This window comes from Pantherophis guttatus, chromosome 1, assembly GCF_059756535.1.
Source record: "Pantherophis guttatus breed Tessera chromosome 1, ASM5975653v1, whole genome shotgun sequence".
Classification (NCBI taxonomy): Eukaryota; Metazoa; Chordata; class Lepidosauria; order Squamata; family Colubridae; genus Pantherophis; species Pantherophis guttatus.
Window position 1 is genome coordinate 28,108,286 of NC_142063.1, and position 26,323 is coordinate 28,134,608.

Genomic DNA, 26,323 nt, shown 5'->3' on the forward strand with positions numbered 1-26,323 from the left:
TTGCATTTTTTATGTGCTTTCGAACTGCTAGGTTGGGAGAAGCTGGGACAAGTAATGGGAGCTCACCCCGATACGCGGCATTAGGGATTCGAACCGGTGAACTGCTGACCCTTCGATCGACAAGCTTTCATCTCTCTTTAGAAACATGCAAAAATACTCACAATTCAATCCAGTCTTGCTTTCAGAATAAACCATAAACCAGTTTTTTAGATGCTTTGCTAATGTATACGGGTGTATCCTCATGGTTGAAAAACACTGAAACATTAATTTTATTCAAGTATAGTAAAATAATGTTTACTTGACATAAATGTCAAGGCATCTTGGTCAAAATCATTTGTAATGCCTTCTCCAGGTCTATGTTACATGTTTGTCTTTGGCCCTAAGAAGATATAAAGTAGGAAGGAGTCCTAAGTGTGTCTCTAGGCCAACTTTCCCCACCCTAGTACCCTCCAGATGTGTAAAATACTAGCTTTCAAAGTTTCTCCATGATGTCTGGGAATTGTAGGCATAGTAATTTAACACTTTGGGGAAAATTTTGGTTGGGAAAGAGTTCTCAGTTCTATAAAGAGCCTGGTGACGCAGTGGACTAAGTGCTGTTAAAGTAGCACTTAGTTGCCAGCTGCCTGCAGTTACTGCAAGTTCAAATCTCACCAGGCTCAAGGTTGACTCAGCCTTCCATCCTTTCGAGGTAGGTAAAATGAGGACCCAGATTGTGGGGGCAATAAGCTGACTTTGTATAAAACAGAACACTGCTTAGGGGGGGCTGAAAACCCTATTAAGCAGGTATATACAAAAGTATGAAGGCTATTGCTTAATGCATTGTAAGCCGCCCTGAGTCTCCGGACAAGGGCGGCATATAAATCAAACTAATAGATAGATAGATAGATAGATAGATAGATAGATAGATAGATAGATAGATAGATAGATGATAGATAGACAGACCTTTGAGACTTCCTGTTCCCAACTCCTTGGACTGCAGCCTTGAAGTGAAAGGTGTATGTTGTAGATCAGTGTTTCTCAACCTCAGCATTTCTCAACCCAGTAATAGGCTGGGGGATTCTGGGAGTTGATTTCCACACATCTTAACGTTGGTGAGGTTGAGAAACACTGTTCTAGATGATCCTGATGTTACTCCATTCCATCTACTGACTGCCATACAGGCTCCTTTACAGGGGTGCTATTCAGCAGGTTCTGACAGGTTCTGGAGAACTGGTAAATTTTGACTAGTTCAGAGAACCGGCAAATACCACCTCTGGCTAGCCCCAGAGTGGGGTGGGAATGGAGATTTTGCAATAACCTTCCCTTAGGAGTGGGGAGGGAATGGGGATTTTGCAGTATCCTTCCCCTGCCACGTCCACCAAGCCACACCATGCCCACCAAGCCATGCCCACAGAACCAGTAGTAAAAAAATTCGAATTCCACCACTGTTCCTTTAGCTTGCAAAAACTTGCCTGATGCTCTCAATCCAAATAGCTTCCGTTTTCTCTCCCAAAGATGCTTTTTCGAAGCAAGCGGACTTTCTGGTTTTTCTTTGAAGACGTTTCACTTCTCATCCAAGAAGCTTCTTCATCTTAGAGCTGAGAGCTGAAGAAGCTTCTTAGATGAGAAGCGAAACGTCTTCAAAGAAAAACCAGAAAGTCCGCTTGCCTCTTGAAAAAGCACCTTTGGGACAACCATGTCCTGGATGACTGAGAATCTCCATAGACATTTCCCTTATCTCAGTTTTTCTCCCCTTTCCATCAAAATTGCTGAACAGTGAGGAAAAAAGCAGTCATCACCTGCTTTATCATCAGCTCCTTAACTGATTAACTGAGGACTAGAGGAGAGAGTTTGTGGGAAGTGTTTAATTAAAGCATATAATAACCTCTTCCCAGGTTAAATGTGCCTTCGCTAGGAGAGAAAAGGGATTGTGGTTGGAAAAAGTGAACTGATTGGAGTCACCGTGAAAGAAGCTATTTGTGTACTATTCTGTTGGGTGCTTATTTATATAAGATTTAGATTTATCTCCCTTTCTTTGCTCCAAGAGTTCAAGGCAATGTGCAAAGCATTTCTTCCAAAAAATGTGTTTTTTTCTTGTGCTGAGTGAGAATGATTCCTCCAGAACCATCCAGTGGTTGACATGGTTTGCTTGATCCTGACTTTGAGCTTTCCTGATGCTTTAGGAGAAAAAGTATCCTTGCTTGCAATTAATAAACTCACAGTATTTTCCAACTGTTATGGTCAATGGCCTCCTGTTTCCATAGCAATATTTTTTCCCCTCTTTGTCCCTGTTCCCCATTCTGCCTTTGCAGGCCACTGCAGAAGCAAACAATCTGGCAGCTGTCGCCACTGCAAAAGATACTTACAACAAACGAATGGAAGAGGTAAGGCTCAGAATCTGTCCCATCATTTTTCTAAGGAGCCGTAGCTCCTTCATTCCACGTAAGGCCTTGGGTGATCCGTTGTCTTCTGAAGAGCCAGTGTAGTTCCAAAAATATGTGATCTGGATCTCAGGGGAAGGTCTTTGAGCTTTTCAGCCCCCAGAATTCATTCAACATTGCTGCATTACGGTCTGATCATCCCGTCCCCAAAAGTCATCTGAAATCTTGTGAATTGACGATATGGTTGCAAGATTTTGGACATTTCAATCTGGCTTTTCTTTTTAAAAATATGTATTTTGATTTAATTGGGATAAGGGACCACTGACACTGCAGTACTAACTTCTGATTTGTATATACCCTGTTTCCCCCAAAATAAGACATCCCCTGATAATAAGCCCAATCAGGCTTTTGAGCGCATGGCAATAAGGCCAAGCGCTTATTTCAGGGTTCAAAAAAAAATAAAATAAGATAGTGTCTTATTTTTGGGGAAACATGGTATCTATATCATATAGGACTAATATGATTAAGAAATCACAATCAGATAGTCTGCGATTACCTGTACTGAAATACTTTATCCCAGTAAAAACGTTGAACAACATGTTGCAACTCATTTCACTTTAGATAATCTGCTTTGATCAGACCCCATTTGAATCCATTTCCAAATCCTGCATTTTAAGAAGGTTTCAGAGATAGTAGAACAAGTCAGACAAGGACAGTGAAGATGATCAGAGCAGTAGAAACAAAGTCTTACGAAGAAAAATGTAAAGAGCTAAAGATGTTAAATCACTATAGTATCCAAAATGAGAGATTCCGTGGACTCCCATGGATGTCAAGCAGATCAAGACTTGTTCCAAGGGAAACACATGTAATAATGATCTATCCTTTAAATGTTAAGGGCAGTCCAACAGTGGAACTACCGTGTTTCCCTGAAAATAAGACCCCGTTTTATATTTTTTTTTGAACACCAAAATAAGCTCTTGGCCTTATTTTCGGGGAGGTCTTATTATTTTGGGGCACGTGGAACAAGATGGGGCTCCTGTTGCTGTCTTACCTGATTTCCAGCTCTGCGTTTAAATATTTTCGGGAAAGGCTTATTTTGGGGGAAGGCTTATTTTCGGGGGAAGGCTTATTTTAGTGCATGCGCTCAGAAGCTCGATTGGGCTTATTATCAGGGGATGTCTTATTTTCGGGAAAACGGTAGTTATCCAAAACTTCCTTTTACTTGATGGAATCAAGTAGAGCATAGATAGACATTTATTGGGGATCTTTTAATTGCAATTCCTGTACTGAGCAGGAGAGTGATGGCTTAGTTACATGTTATATGAGTGAAGAGTCCTCCACTCCTCTGCTCACCCAGAATACCTTGTGCCACCAGGCTCGAAATTTTGGGCTTAGACAACTTAGAACTACGCCACCTTCGGTCTGACCTAAATGTAGTACACAAAATTATCTGCTACAACGTCCTACCTGTCAATGACTTCTTCAGCCACAACAATACACGAGCACATAATAGATACAAACTTAAGGTAAACTGCTCCAAACTCGATTGCAGAAAATACGACTTCAGCAACAGAGTTGTCAATGCCTGGAATGCACTACCTGACTCTGGTCTCTTCCCCAAACCACCAAAACTTTAACCTTAGACTGTCTACTGTTGACCTCACCCGATTCCTAAGAGGTCTGTAAGGGGCGTGCATAAGCGCACCAGTGTGCCTACCGTCCCTGTTCTAATGTCACCATTTATCCATATCCATTTCCTGTATTCATAATTGTGTTTATACTTATATCTGTTATACATGCTTGACAAATAAATAAAATATAATAAATGAATAAGCCAGCTTTCTCAGCCTGATGAATTGACTTCAAATTCGCAAATAGTATGACTTTTTTTCATACTGCCTACTCTAGGACTTCTGGGATTTCAAATGTGGGATGCCTCATTTCTTTGGTCAGGGGCTTACCCTGTCGTGTTTTTTTAAAAAATGCTTTACTTGCTTGTTTCAGGTGTGTGGGGGTGACAAACCTTTTCTTGCACCCAGTGACCTTCAGAATAAACACCTGGAGCTCAAGGAAGAGGCAGTGCGGCAATTCCGTGGTGTGAAAAAAATGGGGGGTGAAGAATTCAGCCGTCGCTACCTCCAGCAATTGGAGGCAGAAATTGACGAGCTCTATGTCCAGTATATCAAGCACAACGACAGCAAGAACATCTTCCACGCTGCTCGCACCCCAGCCACCCTGTTTGTCGTCATCTTTATCACTTACGTCATTGCTGGTGTCACAGGCTTCATTGGATTGGACATCATAGCCAGTCTCTGCAATATGATTATGGGGCTAACTCTGATCACCCTTTGCACATGGGCATACATCAGATACTCCGGGGAGTACAGGGAGCTGGGGGCCGTCATAGACCAAGTGGCAGCAGCACTCTGGGACCAGGTAAGAGCTCACTATCCGTTCTTGAGCCTTAACACTAGCATTCCTATCAAGCCTTTAGTCCCCCTAGATCAGGGGTCTCCAACCTTGGCAACTTTAAGCCTGGAGGACTTCAACTCCCAGAATCCCCCAGCCAGCAGACAGCAGTTTGGAGAAACCAATACAGAAGGGTATTTGTAGTTCAGGGATGAAATGAGGAGTCTTTGGTGCTCTCTAAGTTTGCTTTCTTGCAAATGTTTCATTACCCAAACTAGGTATAATATCATCAATGCTAATAAGGAATGGAGTTTGCTCTCAGTGACCCCTCAGTTTGGAGAAGGTTTGCTGTTCAAAAGGACATGTTCTTTTACATTGCAGGGAATAGTTGCACAGAGACTATGAAGGAGATTTAGAGGGCTGAAAATCACTAGTAGGCATCTTAATGGTAAATGAAAAGATCAAAGTCAAATAATGTTTGCTCTCTTGACTTCTCCAGGTATGGAAAGTCCTAGAGCCATGTTTCTTAACCTTGGCAACTTTAAGATGGGTGGACTTTAACTCTCAGAATTCCCCAACCAGCCATCTCAAAGTTGCCACAGTTGAGAAACACTGCCCTAGAGAGGCTACTGGTCAATATAAAGAGAATTTGAGGGAAGATTAATGTTCCCCAATGGATTTACCCTCTAGATATGAGAAGGCAGCCGTAAAAGGCTCTGGTTATCTTTTCAGTAATTAAAGTAAAAGATTTAAAAGCAAATGCATCTCTGATCAGAAAATCCTTAACAAAAATCATGTCTAAGTCCCATATGGCATTAAAGCAGAGGCACATATAAACCAGGATGCCTTGACATCTTCTTCTTATGAGGACCAGTGTTATAATGTCTGTTTTTCAGCTGGGCCCTCTCCTGTAACCTGAATTGGCCAAGTTGCTTTGTGAATAGTTGAGATTGGTTTAAAAATCACTCCCAATTTGATGGTGTTGAAAGGTGAATTATTATGGAATATCATTAAAACAACAACAAATGTACAGTACATGCATGAATTTGGATTGTGCCCAAATTTGTCTCTAAGATGATCCTTCTAAGAGTGCCCTGATAAATAAGCAAGAGTGACAGATGGTGCCCAGTTGCTTGATGGCTATAGCAAAGAGTGTTCTAATCCAACAGGTTGAGGAAGGTTTGTTTAGATTATGTTACTGTGTTGAACTAGGCTTCCTGGGTTTTAGTCCTTGCATAAATATCTACGCATAATGCACTTACAAATCTTGTCTTCAGATCTTAGGCTTACCTAATGTTTATATGGTTTATATATTATCTTCCAGGCAAAAATCATGAAAACCATGTATTTAATAATCTGAACTCTCTCCTTTATTGATGGTTCGAGAGACCCCTTCCCAAAAGAAGTAAAAGAATAAACAGCAAATATATAGAATTGATATTAAAATAATTAAGTTAATACTTAGCTTAAATATAGAAGGGTGGTGTTGCGAATAGATAGCTTTTGATTTGATGAACTGGTGGCTGGAAAAATGAATGAGGCAACTTTATAGGTTCAGTTAGCAAGAGGAAGAGAAGGCAGAATAAACTGAATGCACCCTCTCCACCCTGCTTCAGGATACAGTGGGAATGGGAATATAAATGCAAGGACATCTTGTGTTCTTTCTCTCACCTTGGTTTTTTCTTTCTTTTTACAACTGCCTTTTCTGCAGGGCAACACAAATGAGGTAAGCCAACTTACTGTTATGCAAAAGCAATTCCTTCTCCAGTAGTATACATATATATGAATAACTGTGCATGTGGATTCATAATACTTCAGGGTATTTGTATTACCAGTAGTTTTAAAATCTTTCCCATCCTAGGCTGGAATTGGGAAGGCAGCTGAAGAATTTGACTGCTTGCCTCATTTTGGAATTCAGATCAGAGACCAAAAAAACCTGCTTAATATGGCTCTCAGGGCATACCGCACAGCCCGTTGTTACACACAGATTGTACAGCAAAACAAGTAGGAGAAGGGCCCTGTGTATCCATTAAATATGCTGTTCTTCCCTGTAATGTTTGCTGGGAAAGGATCCAGGTCCCTGATGGTAGAGGAAGCAGGGTCAGCTCTCTAGAGAATACCATCCCTGCAATAACTTAAAACATCAATTCCTCTGGCAAAAAGCAGATTTCTACATGTAGTTGAACGGAGGAATTTGCACTGTGTTTTCACATTTTACATAAATTCTATCAGTAATTGAAAAGACAAGGCATTAGCTTGAGATAAAGCGAAAAGGATTGGATACATGCAGGATCTGCCTGCTTAGGAGTAGTCCGCGAGAAGAACAGCTGAAAACTTTTTTGTTTTGGTTTTCAGGCTTTGTACAAACTTTACAGCGCAGCTGCCACACACAGACATTTGTACCATCATGCTTTCCCTACAGCCCAGAAGGTAGAGCCCAAGGAAGGGACAGAGAAGAAAAGTATGTAATCCAGATGCTTTCCACAGAGGTGCAAGAAATACATCATTAAAACACGTTAATCACTTCTGCATCCATGTACCAATCTCTGGCACTCCTCAAAACGGAAGATGGAGAAAAATGATAACTCATTCACATGCACCAATGGCTTAAGTGTGGCTGCTTTAATTTGGACAATGCCCTGCTTGAGAGTGGATGAATCAGCATGACTGTCATTTTCTTTTTAAAAAGGAGGCAGTGACTTAATTTTGCTGCAGTACTCTTTGGTTCTCTAGAAAATGCTGTTACTTTCAGATCTTTTTAAGAGCATAAGGCCAGAGCCAGAGATACTAATTGTTTCTCCTTTCATCAGATTTTTTTTTCTCACAGCTGAGCCATGCCATCCCAAAGAAGCAAGAATGGGATGTAGCAGCAGTGCAGCTGATGATCATGTACACAACTGCTTGTGTGGGCTTCTCTGAATCTGAGCCCCTTGAGTCATTAAGACCATTTTAGGCTTTCTAGGGGGAAAAAAAAGAGACACTCTTTTGAGTCAAATTCAACTCCTGGTAACTTCATGGATACATCCATGCAGTTTGATGAAGAGAAGTATGCAAATTAAACCTTTATGTGCACTTGGAGGATTTTGTGAGGCAAACCTGATGAATAAAAGCAATGGCCTGTAAACTCTGCACTTATTTAAGTGGGGTTATCCTAACATTGCCCAATATACACCTAAAGGTTTTGATATTCACACTTTTCTTCAAACAGCTTGTTCACTTGCCTTCTCTGAAGTTGCAGAAATTTCTTTTGCTATGATATGTTAAAGAAATGGAAAAGCCTTTTTTAACGTCTTTGAAAATGCCACTGTATATATATATTTGTTTAGTGCATAAAGAGTGTTCCTAGTTTTATTATGTTATTGTTGATTAAAAGTTTGTTCCTAAGACAATTACCTATTTGTTGTTTTATTAATTTCTGAATAATCATGCAGAAACTTCCCTGTGTCACACTAGAATTTACATTGCAACTGTTTCACTTGCAATATTTGTCATTTTGCTTTCCTTAACAGCAGCCTCTTTGGGGAAAAATCTGCACAAATTCTTTTTAAAGAACAATCAAAATTGAATTGTGTGTTCAATTCTTATAGGGTTAATTTAGGATTATTTCTAGTTAGACTTTTGCAGCTCAGTATATTACACAAACACAAACTTGGACTATGAGGGAAGCTTATGGAACATGGCATATATGAATCTAGAAAACAAATAAATTCAGTAATCTGGCTAAATATATTGCACAAACATACCCACAAGGCCTATGAATGGTGTTTTGCCCTACATTATCACATCAAGAGGCATTTAAAGGTAAATTTCTTCAACATGGGGTAATGAATGCAATCTGATTTGGACTAATCCATTCCACAGCCCACCTCTTGTTGACAAGGCAAAAAAGAATGAAATTTAGAAACAATGTATTACAAATTTTAAACAAAACATTTATTTTACAGAAAACATGTCATAGAGGAGTCATAAGCAACAATTCAGAATGAAAATAGATTAGTTGCTCTGGAGTTGTGAATGTAAAACTATTTTCCCACCAAATACAGGATTTATAAAACTGTTCACTGCTACTCTAATTATGATAAAGTTTACTGTATATGGCCAAGACAACTCAGTCCTCCAACATCATGTTTATAGTTAACTTAAATGCTGGTTCAGTCCTTACTCGCCTGGAATACTTCCAAAGCTACAAACTGCTTCCACCAGCTTACATATGGCATTTTTTCAAACAAATGCCCAGTAGCAAATCAGAACAAAGTTGAACAAAATAAGGCAGTAATTTATTAAGTGCTTGGTTCAAACAGAAAACTATTATTCTGCAAGGCAACCACTGGGAAAAAAACCCTATGTGGTTACCTTGTGTATGAAAGCTACAAACTTTACAATTCATTTGCTGCAGCAGAAGTATCTCTTTATCCTCCAGATACAAGACCAACTGTGAAATCACCAGCTGTGCAATGGGAATTAGGATTTCTTAAAAACATGGGCCTACTTTCAAGAAAAATGTACACTGACATTTCCCATTTGAAAAAGGAAATTTTGCTTCTTCAGAGTAGGACCATTTGCTAGAAAAACATGAAAGACAAAATAATCACAAAGTTGTTTTTGCCTTTTTCCTCAACAGTGGCTTTCAGAGTAGGAAACTAACTTTTTATACAACAAACATTTTGTATTCAAAAGTCATGATGCACAAAGAAGATAATTACAAAAGGTGCAAGATCCAGGGAAAAGCTGCCTTTTTAACCAAAGCACTCGTTCACGATTTTTTTAAGGAGAGCAAGAAGTCCCTAAAAGTTCTAATAACCTTCATCAACGTCCATAGCAAAAAAGGAGCTTAGAAATTCTTGCTGTGCTGCTGCGCATACCACTGCTGCCTTTGCTTGCGATTCTCCAGTTCCATGAGGAGGGCATGGCGATATGCTTCATACAACTTCACAATCCGCTCCAGTTCCTTCATGAAAAGCAACTTCAGCATTCCCTGATATGTATCCAGGTCAGCCAACTGGAAGAGTTCCCATTTTAGTATGTGATCGTATCTGTGAGAAAATGCAGGAGTATATAAAACAAACATATAAAGGAAAGGCTAATGTCACTGAATATGTCAGAAACATTTTAATTTATAACACTATACTGAAATGCACACTCAACACTTCCCACTACATCAAAATTGATCTAGAGAGAAGAAATATTTCTGGTAATTTACACTTGGTATCTTAAAGGTTCCAACATAACACATTTGTTATAAAATACATTTATCGTCAGGCATAGGAAAAACAGTTTAAGCAATACTTACTTCACAGGAGCCCTAGCGTAGACTTGCAGCCAGTCTGGAATCTCTGCAGTGTGATATGGATTGGCAGGTACAAGGATAGGCTGACTTCTGTCAACTGGCTGTGGTTGATATGTCACAGGAGGTGGTTGGTCATAACGGGGGACGCTGGAAAGGGACACACCAAAAACCAGACAACAAATATTTTTATCACAATCTAGCAACATCTGTGACCAAGAAAACATTCAATTGAGCAAGACGTGGCTAGACAGATGCTCCTGAGGCTGAGATGGCACGCATATGGGCACCGGGCGGCTGTTCTTTCAGTTCCGGCGCATGCATGTGCACCAGCTGGCTGCATGCGTGCCAGAAACTAGAAGGCCAAGTGGCCAGTGCGCATGCGTGCGCCGGAAACCAGAAGATCATCTTCCCGGTGCGCGCATGCACCCCTGGGCAGCTGCTATTCCGGTTTCCAGCATGCGCACATTCACTTGTTTTGGTACTTGGTGCCGAAAAGGTTTGCCAACACTGGTTTAGGGCAACAATATGAAAGTGGTTTTAAATGATGCATTCCAAAGCAGAGCATTCAAGTTTAGTGGTGAATCTCACTCAAATACTAATGAAATCTGACTCTTCTTGGCTTTGGGAGCGGGTGGGTGGGTGGGGGATATCAGCCTATACTGGTTAAGTGCTACCATTGAGTCATAATTTAAATTTACTATTAATTTATATAAATTCATATTTACCCATCTGTCTATATACAAATTATTGTAGTAGTCCAATATGTCTAACCAAGAAGATTAAAACAATTGATGGCAGGCCCAAAAACCAAGAAAGATACATGGTGATTCTTCCAACCTGAATTCTTTATTGTTCCTCACCAATAGAGAGAATTTTGCCAAACTGAAGAACTCTGCTCTCTGCATCTATCATATACTCTTTAAGAACTATTACGGAGTAGCTGGCTTCAGCCTCTTTCTCTCACACTGGATCTTTTTCTCTATTTGGATTGAGCTGCCACTTATTCCTTAGGAATGTACCCCCTCCCTCCTGGGAATTCAACCTACTACATTCCATCAGATCTGCAAAATTTCTGTAAGATGCACAAGTGCATATGAGAAGGAGAACTATTAATACTACTAATAATTTATTAAAATTCACACGTAGCCCAACTCCCAGCAACTCTAGATAGTAGTTATCAATTCCTCTTGTTAAAGCTCCAATTACTAATAATATCAAAGTTAAAATGACATAAATCTAGGAGTATTAATATAATAGGAATAATTTTTTACCACAGGATTTGAACATTTTGACTTGAGTGCACTGTTTTTTAAAAACTTCATTTTGAGCCAATTATAAAATTAAACATTATGATCCTTCTCAGAAATTCGTGGGGATTTATACAATTTCCAATATGACTAGATTTCAAGAAGGATGCTAAGCAAACTTATTCTCTGACCTTGCAACCCAGACAATTTTTGAAGTCAGTGCTAGACCTGGAGCCTGAATTCATTTCAGTTCAAGTTTTCTAATCTAGGTTTGGCACACCACAGTTCTTTCCATTTTAGTATTTTCTGTTTGTAAAATACGAGTATTGGCCTACTCACTTTCTTTGCCAGAGTAAATAAATATTCAGAGTTCAATGACTGTGTAGAACAGAGGTAGAGGTAATTGTATATAATGTCAATTTCTCTACTACAAGAGAGTTGGGGATTGATAATAGATACCTCATATTAATAAACTGTTGGGTATTCAATATCTAGTAGATTTAAAAGTTTGGAAATGTTCCATTTTTTTTGCATGAAGGAGTGTTAAGCTTCAATTGTGTCCAAAAATGCTAGAAAACCATTTATATTCATGGGATATTTTCTGAAGCGTTATGCCAAACAGGAATGTTTTGCTCAATCAACTTTAACATGTTTTGTGAACAAACATGCAAAAATCCAAAATTGCTGATAGTATTCAGTGTCTTGACATGTTGAAATAAGTAAGAGAAGATACATACAAGCAATAAAGAAATTGATTAGTTTGTAGCACAGTTATCTCTATCTATTCAAACATTCTATAGTGAAGATCACAAATATATTACCTGGGAGCACAAGGATGTTTATATTGTGCTCTTTTATTGATGTGGTCAACATAATACACTCCAAATTCAGCTGATTCAACACGTTCCCATCCTGGAGGCAGACCTTCTCGCTCAAGTGGATGGCTCCAATGTGTTGTGTTAGTATTGTGGTCAATGTAGTACTTTCTTCCTCTAAGAGTCCAATCTACTGACCAACCAGGAGGGAGAGGTAAATCTTCTGAACTGTGGTTTGTTAAATTTCCTAATGATGTTGCAGCAACCCTTCCAATGCCTGGAAAACCAAGCCAAACGGGGTATTAATAAACCAAATAATATTTAATGGTGTAATTTTTTTCCTCAGAAAAACAGGTTGTGATCAGTTTCATAATGTATTACCTTTGCATCCTGTTTCCACATGTAAATGTTCCTGTCTGGAGAATGTATCTGTGATCTCTTTTTGCTTTCAGAAATTCACTTATACTCATCAATAAACTATGAAAAGTATATTTTAGTCAGTTCAATTTTTGACATTTTGTTGACAAATGTTTTAATAGTACATTACAAATTGTTGTAAAAATACACTCGTGATTTGCTACTGCCTTCTTCCAGGATGTTTTTGATTTCCCAGTCAAGCCTAAACCCAAGTACTTCCCTGGTAGTCTCATATCTAAATACTAACCAGGCCTAAATCTGTGTACTTTCTAAGCCCAAAGTAAGCCAGGGGCTGGCCATATGACCAATTAATTGTGGACCAGAGTTTGCTTTAGCACAAGCTTGCCCTTAGAAGAAAAGCTTAAGCCCCCTTCACCCATAAGAAGACTCAGTAACACTGAGGACAATGTAAAGGACATGGTCAAAAATATAAAATCTTCTAAACTAGATAAATGAGCAGCTAAAAAGGATTTTTCAAATTTTCCAGTTCAAATGTTTTCCAATAAGGAAAACAAAAAGAAATAGATACTTGAGGTCACAAATCATATAGAACTGATTGTCTGGAAACAAAAGGGTTTTTATTGTGGAGTTAGTTTTCCAAGATGTCAGAGAACTTGGAACTAAAGTTTTCCGAGAAATTAAGACAGACAAAATGTAAGTAGGGCTTCCTTTGGTTTTAGGCATGGAGTCTCAGAAAAGATGAAGCATACAAAGTTTCCTTAGCCAATATCTAGGGAAAGTTTAGTTATTGGCTTAACTAAACTTCCTGTAATTTAGTACATTCTATTCCAAATAGCATCAATTTTCTAAATTGACAGGGAGAGGAGGTTCTTAGTTCTCATCTACCATCTCATCCCTTTGAACTTTTATTTATCTTCTATCATTCTCATGTGAAAAAGAATGAAGATATAATGGAAGTCAAAGAAAATAAAGCAGCTACCTGCAGAAATGATGTTCTGCACCATTGCTCTAAACAAGAGGACTAGTTGGCTCAAGTTTTTCAGATGAAAACATAGATGGCTGAAAGATACTGTTACTGTAGAGCAGATCAAATTACTACTCTGATCAGCTCCTCTAGGTAGATCAAACCAGGAAATCAATTGCACAGGAAGTCGAAATGTAACTTATAATATAACCTTACAAGTCTGATTTGCTTTACCTCCTTCACCTTCTTATAGTCCCGTGAATCAGCATCTGCCTGACACGCTTCTGAATATTAAATATTACCTCAGGATTGCTTCAGCTCCTTTTGCCTAAGTAACATTTTTGCATATGTCTGTCAAGGTCATTGCCCTTACTTTCTACAGGACGTGATCAAGCCACAAAGACCACAGGCATCCTTGTTAGCTTCTCCCCAAGTATTTGATTTTAAGGAGAATTTGACTTATTTTAAATGCTGGCATGAATTATGAGACCCTCTCAGCTTCTTCGGCCAATTTAGAAGGAAAAGAGAAGACAGCCAACACTTTGATCAAAGCCTTTCACTGATTAATTTTGGGCAGGGGAATGAAAAAAGCAAAAACAAAATTGCTGAAGATCATCTTACATGTTTTAAAAGCTTTAATTATCTAAGCCATTAGTACAGTGCAGTCATCATGAAGGGACAGGGCAACCATGTTGCAGATACTGCATGACACCACTGAGGCTAAAATGTATTTTATTGGAATTACATGAATTGTTGCTTCCAGGAAATAGTTATCCATTCATTTGCACCTAGACAGCTTAATAATATTGCAACTCTATATCACTCCACCATGAGGCACTCCTCCTCCTCCTCCTCTTCCTCTTTTACTGCTTCAGGTGTCAAAGGAGATACAAAGTTCTGGTTCTTGCTCTTCTGGCAGCCTCAACCACTGTTAATTAATGTTGTTGTAGTGTAACTTTGATGTTGTCTCTCCATCTTCTTTTGGGTCTGCCTTATGTTCTTTGACCTCATAGGGTGGGGATGAGTATGCTTTGTATGAGAGATTTCTTTGTGCTGATCGGTACTGCCTTTGAACACATTGCTTGATGTTAATGCTTTTGGGGATGTGTGATACTAGTGGTCCATTAATTCAAAATTCATTTTCCAGCTTTTTTAAGAATCATGGTGGCTGTACCCCCAAATTCTTTTCTTCCTTGATAGATAGAGCCTGTGAGACAAGGCCTGGAGACAGAAATATGAGCATCTGGTTTGATTTAGAACAATCTCATTCTCTTAAAATGAGATATTTCCAAGAGTGCTTCCAGACAAGACTTTTGGTATGCAAAAACTTCATTCAAGGAATGTTATGGTGAGGGAATTGCATCATTTACAGTTGTAACCTATCTTATTACAAGAACTTTCCTGTTTTTTCCTATCTTTTTCTCACCAGAAAATATCTTGTTCAGCAAAAGAATCCAAGATGCATTTTGACAAGTGTTAAAAGGCCATCCATTTGAGGACACTCTAAGAAATATAGAGAATCTACTGCTGTATGTTCTTGGGAGTACTAAAATGTCTCCTAAATGTGAAGAGTTTCATAATAAGGACTAGGGCCATGATGGTGAACCTATGGCACACGTGCCAAAGGTGGCACACGTAGCCATATCGGTGGACATGTGAGCTCAGCTCCGGCGTGCATGTGTGCGCTGGCCAGCTGATTTTCAGGCCTTCTGGGCCCACCAGAAGTGGGGAAACAGGCTGTTTCCAGCCTCCGGAGGATCTCGGGGGTGTGTGGGGAAGGCTGTTTTCACCCTCCCCGGATTCCTAGAAAGGCTCTGGAGGCTGGGGACAGCAAAAAATGGGCCTACTGTGCCATCTCGTTCCAGGAGCGGGGGGGGGGGAGGGCATAAAATTATGGGTGTGGGCACGCACATGCATGACCCCCCCTCCTGGCATACGATGGCAAAAAGGTTAGCCATCACTGGACTAGGGTAATTGGATAAAAACTCCTCTCTACTATAATCCCTAAGCAAGTGTGTATTAGTTTGAAAACCCTCTTTTAGAACTTTTGCCTCTATAAAATGTGAAAAAACCATTTAAGCTTACCTACTCAACATGGAATTATATTTTGGGGGTATCTAAGCCCCAGAATAAATGCCTGAGGATATTATGAAGTCTGCCACTCCTCCTCATTTTAATATGTCTATTCTGTCCTCTTATTTCTACAGAATAGACAATCCACATTTTTAGTTTCTGTCCACTTATACATTAACTGCTTCTTCGCCAATGGTAAAAGAAACAATCTACTTCCAATCTCTCAAACATGCAAACTTTCCTTTTTTTTCCTTCCAAACTCTGAGACCAGAATTCAAAGTAATTTCCTGCCATTTCACTGAAACATCTTATTTTCTCTTATTTCAATGCCTTAAGAAGGAAACCATGAGAAAGCAGAAGCACTAGCTGTGGTTTGGCCTTCCTTTCCTCTGTCTTAATGTCACTGTTTTCAAACCTCAGAATTAAACAAAGGCAACCAGACAGCCCAACAATTTTTCATTTTGCTTCCACTGTCAGGCCAGCCATACCACCAAATTCCCACAACAGAAACCCCAGTGACACCAAAGTTGCCCATGCTCTTTAAAACTTATATTCTATGAAGCAACAAGGAAGGAGATAATCAGATTCCAATAAAAAGCGATGGACATAATTGGATTTCGAGATCTGACAACCTGAGTATGCTATATATACCAAGCATATTTTCCCAAACAAACCAAAATGCTACATTGGACTTGCCACAGTAGTTCTTTTTCTACCACAGCAATAGGTATCCTAAGTGGGTATTTCTCTCCCACTGTCAGCCCTTTGACGTAGGCCAGATCAGGAAATACATTCCACAGGAAGACCAGAACTATACTTTATTGAGAAAGGCTATAATAACAAAATCTTAAAGTTCAGTTGTGCTTCTCCTCTTCTCCCTCTTATATCTCAATGAGTCAGAGAGAAATTGTGAATCTCATCTTATTTACTATCTTCCCTTCCCATTCTACCCTTGTTTACATTATGATTTCTGAATATTTATTACAAATCCATTTCCCTAGCTCTCTATATGCACTCACTTCAAAGCTAGAATTAGGAGAATTTCTGGTGTTGTTTCCTGTGGAATGAGGTAACTAATTTCCCAGCTTTGAAATAACCCAGAAAAAGAGATCAGAGAAAAGTTTAAAAAAATATATAAAATGATTCTGCATCGGTTTAGTTTTTTTGGATTGATGCAATATAAAAATCTTGTAATTAAATGCTCTTCCCCATAGATGTTTCATCTTTTTTTTGCTAATAATTCCTGAGTGGGCTTGATTCCCTGTTTCTGATGTAGAAAAAGACCCTTTATGTCCTGTTTTCCTACAGGGAAGCCAGAACATTCTAAAATGAGACATACCAAACCCCTATCAAAACTAAGGTCAGAGGTTTCTTTTTATGCTTGGTCTTGATTAGATTGCACCAAATGGATTAGATGTTTTCGATTTAGAATATACTCCAGTTCTTCAATAGTAGTTGCTTCTAGGAGCTATATTAGACACTGAGTCTCTGAGAACTGCGCACTGTCCAGACTAATATTTGCCATGAAGGTGGCCAACTTGGTTAATTTGTCTGTCTGACCTGAATATCCTTTGTTCCAGATGGTTGGGTTAGCCTACAGGAAAAGAAAAAACTGGCAAAAGCTTGAGATAGCCATGGAACCTCTTATAGCTAAAATTCTTGTCTGTGTTCTGCACCGCAAATTCCCAATTTTCCTGGGCTTTGGATATTTACTCAGGATAGCTCCTGAAATCAGGGTTGCCACAAAAAGATGCGCTGAAGTATTTGAACGGGTTTAGAACTGGATGAGGAAAAATGCACAGTTTAGGGGCAAGGAATAAACACTTTTCATTGCCTATAGGGCTTGCACTATGCTCCAGGGACTATGCTCTATAGAAAGAGAGGTGATGGGGTTGCTAAACACAGGCATGACGTCTATCGTCAGCAAACCCATCAGAGATCTGGGAAGGAGATGAGGTTCTGGATCTCCCAGGCCCAGGAATTTACAGACCTCCCGAGTAATCATGGTAACTTACCTTTTAAAAAATCTGAGACTCAAAGGCTGCCTATAGGTTCCCTTCCTCAACTTTTCATGCTCTTATCTGAATGGGTTTGAAGGGAAGTGTCACAATGATATCTAAGTGACTTGCTTCTTCCCTTTTACAACAGGAGCAAGGAGAGGGATCTGAGGAAGAGGGACTGGAGATGAAGATACTATACTCTTGCAAAGGATGGTGAGGGAATTGGGCAATGATGGGACTCATGGCTGATGACTTGGGAATTGCAGCTTTGATTGAAGTGAGACTGCATAGTTGCCCAATTGAAAGATGACCCTTTTGCTCACCGTCTGCTATTAGAAAAAGGCTCTGATGTGTGCTACATGTGAGTTTCCTAGCCCTGGCTTTTGCTCAGGGAAAAATGGAAAAGAAAGCAAAATAAAGTGAAGGAAAAAAGATATATGGCTAAGGATAGTCAATATTGCACATACCCTCTGGAGTGAGGGAGGAACTGAGAAAGGAGCCATCTCTTTCCATCAGGTCTCCAGCCCTCCCTCTGGAGTGAACAGGAATGTCTTAGTTCTCTTACAGGAAGATGAGATTTTATATATAACATAAGGGAAAACTACAAACAATCTGCCTTCTTGAGGCTCAGAAATTCTTCAAATAAAACCATCTTTTGCAAAAAGGGAAAAGGGAATTGACAATCTCATATCCCTCTCTCTCTTCAAACTGCTCTAGACAATTTGCAATAAGATACGAGGAGTACATAGTAACAAGTCTATACATCCCATTGACTACAATGTAATATGTGTTGTACTTTGAACACTTTATGGACTTCCCAGGGCTATGATTCTACAAGTGGTACTCAAACATTTATTGCATCCCACAAACACAAAAACCACATTCAAAAATCTGATATGTTTTTAAGCCAAAAAAAAAGATCATATTTCTGAGACAAATATTTTTTACTATCAAGCTTTTCTTCAAAGTTTGGTATTCCTTACTCTTCAGTACACCATTTTAATAGCTGTTCCTAAATTATTAAACTTACTCCTTGGCACTAAAACCAGCTTTGTGTTTAATATTGTTTTTTGATAAAAGTTGACTTTTCAATATATAAACACAAATAAATCTTGGTAAGCTAGGACAGGCAACAAGTTGCTTTTATGCAATCTCCCAGAACCTCAAGTTCACACTTCCAATAAAACCTTTTGTTTTTGGCAACAAAATGACCCTTTTCAGAAACACATTTTCAATTCTTTCTTTTTCCAAGATTCAGATCATAATGGAAGTAAAAGGGCTCTGAGAGGCAAAACCAGACTGCTGAAATATACCCATTTGATGCAGAGAATAAATGATATACTTTAAAATGATGGCAGTTTTTCTTTAAATGTTAAAGGTGAGAGTGGAATTACCTTCCCCAAAGTCTTCATTCTCATCTTTAAAACATCTCTAAAACATAAAAAACATCAAGATGTGCAGTCCCATCCTTTCCTGTTGGTAGCACCATGGCCTCCTGTAGCCTGCCCAGAAGCAGAACTTGACTTTTGGCCTCATATGTTGCCTATTTCTGGTCTGGTGAAACAAGTCATCCAGTAGAATAGGCCTCACAATGGGGAAAGCTTGAAAATCCCTTTTCAGATCTATGATCCTGTAACAATGTGATCAGAGCTTCATTTAAGTCCTATTAATATACAGATTCCGATTAAATAAACCACACACAACATAATGTACTATGTTCTTAGCTGTGGTCACCTGAACACATGACCACCACATTCGCTCTCTCTGTTGGAAAAAAGTATGTGCAGTCCTACAATAAGAAATTCTCTTAAGAGGGTAAGTCAGATGTTCCAATCAATGAGATAAACATGAGTTTGAGGGTCCCTCTCCCATTAAAAATGCACATACATACCATTTTTCATGTCATGTCTATGAACCATGTTCCAATCAAAATTTCTTAAGTTACAGAAAATAGGTTGTCAATACATTTGAGTCCGGAAATGACTATAAAAATTGCCAAAGTGTTTGGCCCTCAATCCATGATCAATAGATACTATATAAATAAAGAAAATCTAATACCAATGTTACTCTTCCAAAATCAAAGGATATAATACTCCAGGAAGTAGCGTTCAACTGTAAGTGGATAGCAATGGATCTGCAGGTCACTCTTGCGTTATATGATGTCGGGTTCATGAGTCCATAATGAAAATACTGAACAAGAATCACATGTATGGGAAGAGAATACTAGTGCTCTCCAGAAAGCACATTGCCACCCATCTCAAGTTTGCAAAAGTCCACTTGAATAATCCAGCAGATTACTGGAACAATGTTTTACAGACAGATGGAACAATTAATGAGAATTTTTATTGATTGAAGTAATTAATACCAGTGCAGGTGCTAAACTTCCAATGAGTGAATACTTACAAAAATTTGTATGCAATTTATACTTTAAAATGCTATTAGCAAAATATAAAATTAAAATATATCAGTTGTTTTCCCCAAATTAAAAACCTTTCCCTCAAATATTGGTTCAATATTTTCAATAAGGAGATGAAACAGTACACTGCTTGGAATATGGTTTGTTTAACCAGAAGCACTTTATATATAACCAAATTTAGATAAAGCTCAGGTCACACAGTAGGAATCAGAGTAGAAAGTATTGCTAAGAATTATGAAAGTCAGTCATGAAGATAAAAAATAACTTTTCAGTTTTGAGCTTCAAACATATAACATACTAAAAGGCTAAGAAAGAAATATGCTGTGGAGGCAGTGGGATAAAAGAATCACTAGCATGTCTAGTAGAATAAATAAATTTTTACATTAGTTCTTAGTTTAACAAATTTAAATCAGAATGATAAATCTATTTTTTAGTCAAGCAAATACCAACAAGAAAAACACAAAGGAGCTTAGGAGAAAGATCCCTTCAGAGCTGGTTCCTTCTTTGGCTGAGATTCTATATGAGTCCTCTTAAAAGGGGGTGTGATGGTTCACCAGTTAAAAACATTGAGTTGTCAGCTGGAAAGTTGACAGCCCAGGTTTGAGACCTGACTGTTGTGCAATAGGATGAGCTCCTGTTATTTGTTCCAGCTCCTGCACACCTAGCAGTTCGAAAGCATGCAAATGTGAGTAGATAAATAGGTACCACCATGGTGGGAAGGTAACACTGTTCTCTGTGCTTCGGCATATAGTCATGCTGGCCACATGACCATGGAAGTGTCTCCGGACAATGCTGGCTCACTCAGCTAAGAAAGGGAGATGAGCACCACCCCCTAGAGTCGGACACGATTAGAAAGAGTAAACCTTTACTTTTACCTTTGAAAAGGGTCCATGGGCGGGCTCATTAAATGAGGCTAATTACATCAGCTCTTTGAGATCAACTCTTTATCCATATTAGTGGAGGAAATGCCAAAGCCCTTTAATTCAGATCCTCTTACACACTAATAGGGTATTGTTGTTGTCTACAGCTGTCGCCCAAGTTTTTTGCTGTTTCCACAATAATTTGACTCTTAAGTCAATGGATCAAGGTAATGTTAATAAAAATACGAGGGGTGATTAAACATGGTCACAGTTCTTATGTGACCCAATGCAAGGCAGCTTCAGATGTTGGTATGTTCAATCATATCAACTGAATTCTACTAGTAAAAGTGTAAAAATTACTGTTTAGATGTTTTCACATAGAGCCAAAAAAGAAAAATAGAATTATGTGTAAAAAACTCAATGATACTTGCCTGAACTGTGTCTTCCCTGATTTTGTGACATCCTTTGGATGAGGTCAGTATTATGTTCATAGTATCTATATTCTTCCTGAACATGATCTCCCAGTTGATGTCGTCTTTGATCATTATAAAAGTGACCAAAATAGTAACGGGATCCAGCATCTCCATTTTCAGTAACAGAGTTGGCCTCTGTTAAAAAGGACTGTGAAGATAAGCCATATTCCCGAGGGACCTCAGCTAAACTCCTGGCAAGGTAGGAAGGGGCAGATAGTCTGTTGCTTTCCCGCCGTACTATTTCATGAGGAGGCCTCTGCACTGGAGTCCTTAGGAAGCTCTGATGTCTGGAAAGGGCGCTGTCCCCGCCTGCCGAATAGGCAGAAGGCACTGGATCTGGAAGACAGATATCTGTTCGCCTTGGAATGGTTGGACCATGACGGATGAATGAAGGCATCAGATCTGTAGCATAAAGTTATAGTAACAATAAATACATAGAACTTAGGATATTTATAAATGTTAATGAACAGTGGATACATTAAATGTTAAATCTTGTAAAACAAAAAGAAAGCCCAGAGGTCCTTTGTATGATCATGAACTCCAAACTGCACAATTCCAACAACATTCTAGGAAGAAATCTCAAGGTATTTAAACTTTGTTTCAAGCTTGTAATGCTGAAATCAAAGTTTTTAGCAAAATTTTAATATTATTTTCTTTAAAGTAAGGCAATTCTATATACTATATATATTTTATGCATCTTAGTCAATTTCACTTCTTCATGAATAAATACCATGGCCAAGTCAAAAGTATTCCACTGTCACTTTATGAATCTATCTGTCAGGTTCCAAGTAATTAATCCACACCCCAGTCAAATTCAGGCTTGACACTATCATAAGCATGAATGCCAAATTATATTCAGAAAGTTTGTGGGATGTTCTGAAATAGAACTTGTACTTTTGATATTTCTGGAATCATGATCCAGTTAGACATTACATAGCTAGATTGTAGAGTTTTCCTGATGTATGTACATGCACTGTTCAATATAACATGGTTGTTATATTGCATTACATAATGACTTGCTTTGCATATCATCAGTAAGTAATTATAGGTACTTCTACAAGACAGGTAAAAAAATCCTCAAACTAGCCAAATGCTGACTTATCACGATATGCAAAACAAATGATAATCATCTGTATTTCTGAAATTAAGGAATTACAAGCTGCATAAAACATTATTGACGTTTCTACTAAATTTAACTATTTAATTATTTGCTATAATTCCAATATACCATAATAATGTAGCATGAGGTAGGGTATTTTGAAAGAATGTGTGGGTGGGTGGGTGGGTGTGTCTAGACAACCACCAATACAGACTATTTTGTGTTTAATATAAATGCATTACTACTGTCTTATGAATATCGCTGATATAGATTTCTTACTCTATAGGGTGAACTTCCTTGACATAATGCCCTTATGTTGGGACTATAATTCCCCAAATCTCACTTATGAGAATTTGTCATTGAAAATGCTATAAGAACTTTTCAAGCCTCAGAAGAAGGGAGTCTGCAACCTTCCAGATACTACTATATGGCCTAGAAGCTGAAGCTATTGGAAGACAAAAGTTCAACAACATTTGAAATCTAGCAGATTCTTCACTCCTGGTAGTGATTCTCTTAAAATGAGCCCTCTCTAATTTCCCCTCCATCACAATAACTAAATCTATCAACTAACTTTTGAGCAAATAAGTTTTATTTAGATTCTTCACACTTCTGTAACCTGGTAAGAAACGGTGCAGAGAAGACCTTTTCCTACATGTGAACCTAAACCGAACCAAAATCTAATTTCCCTTTTTTAAAAATCAGAACTAAGCAACACAGCATTAGAATAAATAGTTTAATAAAAGAACCTCAGGGAACTCTTTTGGAAAGCAGTAAGAAAACCTTTTTTTCTTCTCTAAGGCAAAATAAGTCAAATTATTTTAGCATCTACTTCATCTAAAATAGACGTGAATAACCCTTTTTAAAGCCTTGGGCCACAATTAGTATTTGGGAGGAGCAACTAAGGGCTGCAAAACAAATGACAGTAGTGGTGAGTTTCATTTTTCATGCCATTTTAATGCATACCCTACAATCTTCAATTTGTCCCCTCAAAATGGTAGGCAATTATGCTATCAGTTTCAGATAATGATGGTCAGAAGGAAGTCTAAGAGCTGCAAAAATGGGACTTTATAAATACATACAGCCTACACTCACAGACTGCTATACAGTACCTGATCTAAACCTATTTCTAGCTTTATTAATATTAAATGTGACTCATTTTGCCTCTCCTTTTCATTTGTCAACAGGAAAACAGCCACTTTCCAAGCAATCTTATCCCACAAGGCTAAGGACAGTCAGAGAGAGCATTGAGTAGTAATTAATGTGAAATTCTGGTAGTGTCTCTCTTCTGTTACATGTTCTTTAAACTCTGATAAGACAGATTTGATTTTTATTCCAAACTCAACCTTTACCACTTCCCGTAAAAGTCTGAGCCTAACTTTCTAAGATAAAAGAAAGGGATCTAAGCAAGCTATTGGAATAAGGTTAATTATTTATAATGATAAAATAATTGTTAATTATCCCTATCACAGCCATTACCATGTAGGCTTTTTGAAAATTGTAATAACATTTTCAATGAATAGGATTTATTTTTGAAATAAAAAGCTTTGGCTAATTCAGATTATAACTTCAAACTACCTTTCAGGGCATTCAGGACTCAGAAAATCAAGGAAAATTTACTGGTCCCTACCTGGGTTCTTTTAATCAAAGAACTTAATTTCAATACAAACAGTGTTTATTTAAAGGTTTTTATTCCATTTCTACTTACTGTAAAGCAATTGAAAGTTTATGGGAAAAGAGATAAAAGCCATCCTTGTTGTGTATTAATATTAGAACTGTATCATCTTTGGGCAAGCAACTTTAATTCAAACCAGTTTTGAAACTTTTTATTTTATCAACTCAAGTAGGTTTCTGCAATTTAATTATGCATTGTAAAAAATGAACTCCTTTCAAATCAAGCTTTCCTTTCAAGCTTTCCTTTCAAGCTATGTCCTGCTCAGCTTCCCAGGTGATACAGACCATAAATATGAGAACTCCTGTGCAACTTAGAAATGAGTAAGAAGATAAGAAAGGTATAGCCTATATAATCATCACCAGCATCTTCTCTCCCCCAATTTATTCAAAAGAAAATTGTTCTCCCCCTGCAAATGAAATGAGATCACAGTCACAGCTGTTTTCTCTCCAAACCAGAAAGCTTTAGGTTAACCATGCATAATCCTTTAAAGATTATAATAAGGTGACAAGCTAAGGTCACATGGCCTACACTTGGCCTTTGAACAAGAGCAATTTCACTCCTTAAAGAAATGAACAGACACACCAACAACTACAGGTGATTTAAATCCAATTATTTTCCTATCTGTGCCTTTGATGTTCTGACAGGGGTGGACAGACTTCAGGCTTGGCAGTTATACTTTATTTCCACCTAGGCCCCCAAAACATATGAAACAGTCTCGTAGACATATACTCAGAATTCAGGAAAAAAAAGTGTCTTCCTGAGCATATTTCAGCCCAGGTATTTATTTACCAGCAGTACCAGTTCACAAAATATTCGATTTTGGGTTCCCCCTCCAAGGAGTGGAGTTTTGTTGTTTTTTTTAAAAAAAGAGCATCTTAAGCCGCCCTGAGTCTCCGGAGAAGGGCGGCATATAAATCAAATTTAAAAAAAAAAAAATTGAGGTCAAAAAGGAATAATTTGTATTTGTTGTTATAATTAGACAACTGAGAACCAGCACCCTCTACTGATCTAACCTTATCGAAAGATTTTCCAAAAGATCTCAAATCTCTTTTTTTTTTTGCTTTCATATGTGGGAGAGAGAGAAAAAAAAGCTTTTTGAAGCTGCTGTCCCTGTTTAAGAAACGGCTTAAAAGTAAAGCTTGCAAGAAGATCTTGGGATGTAAAATCTAAGTAAGGTTGGGTCTTTTTCTGCCACCATTGTGTAAAAAGTCAACCCTTCACCTTGGAAGAAGCATCCCGGCGATTTTGAGACCCCACCCCGCCGCCCCCTCCCCTCCCCCTCGGCCCATTCTTCCCCTCAGGGCTGTTGTTGTTGTTGTTTTTTTGGGGGGGGGTCTTTCCCCCTCCTTCTCCCTTCCTCCCTCGTCTCTCCCCTTTTCCCCGACCAGGTCTCAAAACTCACTGCGGAGCAACGGGCTGGTCTCCTTGATCACGTACTTGCCCTGCACCTCGCCCGGTTTGGAGAGGTCGGCGCGCGTTTTCTTCCGGGACAGCATCCCCTTCCCCGCCGCCGCCGCCGCCCCCTTCACAGCCGCCGGAGGAGCCACCAACGCCGCCGTCCCCGGGCGACACTTTCTCGGTCAGGATCCATCGCCGCCCTCCGCCTTCGCCTTTTTTCTCCCCCCCCCCCTCCACCCTACCCTCACCTCAGACCGGCCAAGCGCGCGCACCACGTCTCCCTGTCCCGAGCGCGAGCGGGGGGAGGAGGAGGAGGAGGAGGCGGGAAGGGAGGGGGGGGGAGGAAAAGAAGAGTCGGATGGGTGGGACAAGAGTTCTCTAAAGGAGGCGCGCGCCCGCGCGCGGGGCCGCGCACCCGACCCGCGCGCCTTTTCCCTCTTCCACTCGCAAGCTCCCCGACTAAACTTTCCGTTCCCGCCCACAGCCGGAGCTCTGAAGGAACAGCGGCTGCTCCCCCGCGCAAGGAACAATGGGAAGGCAAGCGCTTGGGAGCGTTGAGGAGGAGGGAGGGGGAAGAGAAGCTGGCAATTGTGGAGGGCGTGTCCGGCTGAGTCAGTCTGGCGTAAACTAATGGTTCAAGCACCAGGGTAGAGATCGTAAGTTCTAGCATGAAGCCAGGCGGCCAGTCAGTCTCTCTCAACCCTAGGAAAGGAGACAATGGCAAACCACTCGCGGGCGGGAGAAAAAAAAAAATCACCCCAGAACAAAACCAAACCTGGCGGTTGGGAGTGCGCCACCTCATGGCTTGGAGGGGAAAAGGCTTTATATTTCCTCGTGTTAAGCTTGGAGTTCCCTGGCAGTTGGAAGCAGCT

The 26,323-nt window shown here is 39.3% G+C and overlaps 2 protein-coding genes across 5 annotated transcripts in view; one reads left to right on the forward strand and one right to left on the reverse strand.

The window, feature by feature from the left end:
* Positions 1 to 8,161, forward strand: part of ATL1 (atlastin GTPase 1) — a 40,287-nt gene extending 32,126 nt beyond the window's left edge. Inside the window, exons 11-14 of one of the 3 annotated variants that reach the window (XM_034433350.3) lie at positions 2,292 to 2,363; positions 4,365 to 4,796; positions 6,481 to 6,495; positions 7,125 to 8,161. In XM_034433350.3, coding sequence (XP_034289241.2) covers positions 2,292 to 2,363; positions 4,365 to 4,796; positions 6,481 to 6,495; positions 7,125 to 7,238 — 633 coding nt within the window. In that variant the 3' untranslated portion in view covers positions 7,239 to 8,161. Of the gene's footprint in view, positions 1 to 2,291; positions 2,364 to 4,364; positions 5,100 to 6,480; positions 6,496 to 7,124 lie in introns of those variants that run through there. The other 2 variants (XM_087881809.1, XM_087881815.1) reach the window with 2 other exon arrangements.
* Positions 8,162 to 8,680: 519 nt separating this feature from the next.
* Positions 8,681 to 26,228, reverse strand: SAV1 (salvador family WW domain containing protein 1). 2 transcript variants are annotated; one of them, XM_034433351.3, is made up of 5 exons: positions 25,456 to 26,228; positions 21,241 to 21,684; positions 12,125 to 12,395; positions 10,060 to 10,203; positions 8,681 to 9,802 (listed from the first exon to the last, which is right to left on the reverse strand). In XM_034433351.3, the coding sequence occupies exons 1-5, from the start codon at positions 25,547 to 25,549 to the stop codon at positions 9,601 to 9,603; spliced, it is 1,155 nt and encodes a 384-aa protein (XP_034289242.1). In that variant the 5' UTR covers positions 25,550 to 26,228; the 3' UTR covers positions 8,681 to 9,600. The 2 variants fall into 2 exon arrangements, with proteins under 2 accessions (XP_034289242.1, XP_034289243.1); XM_034433352.2 differs by having other exon boundaries at positions 25,491 to 25,990.
* Between the last annotated feature and the right edge of the window lie 95 nt (positions 26,229 to 26,323).

Excerpts from the sequence above, each read along its gene's own strand:
- SAV1 (XM_034433351.3), bottom strand. The coding sequence starts at position 25,549 with ATGCTGTCCCGGAAGAAAACGCGCGCCGACCTCTCCAAACCGGGCGAG. Across the intron at positions 21,685-25,455 it reads GACCAGCCCGTTGCTCCGCA|ATCTGATGCCTTCATTCATC; the intron begins GTGAGTTTTGAG and ends TTTATGCTACAG. Across the intron at positions 12,396-21,240 it reads TCAGGGAAGACACAGTTCAG|GCATTGGAAGGGTTGCTGCA; the intron begins GCAAGTATCATT and ends TTGGTTTTCCAG.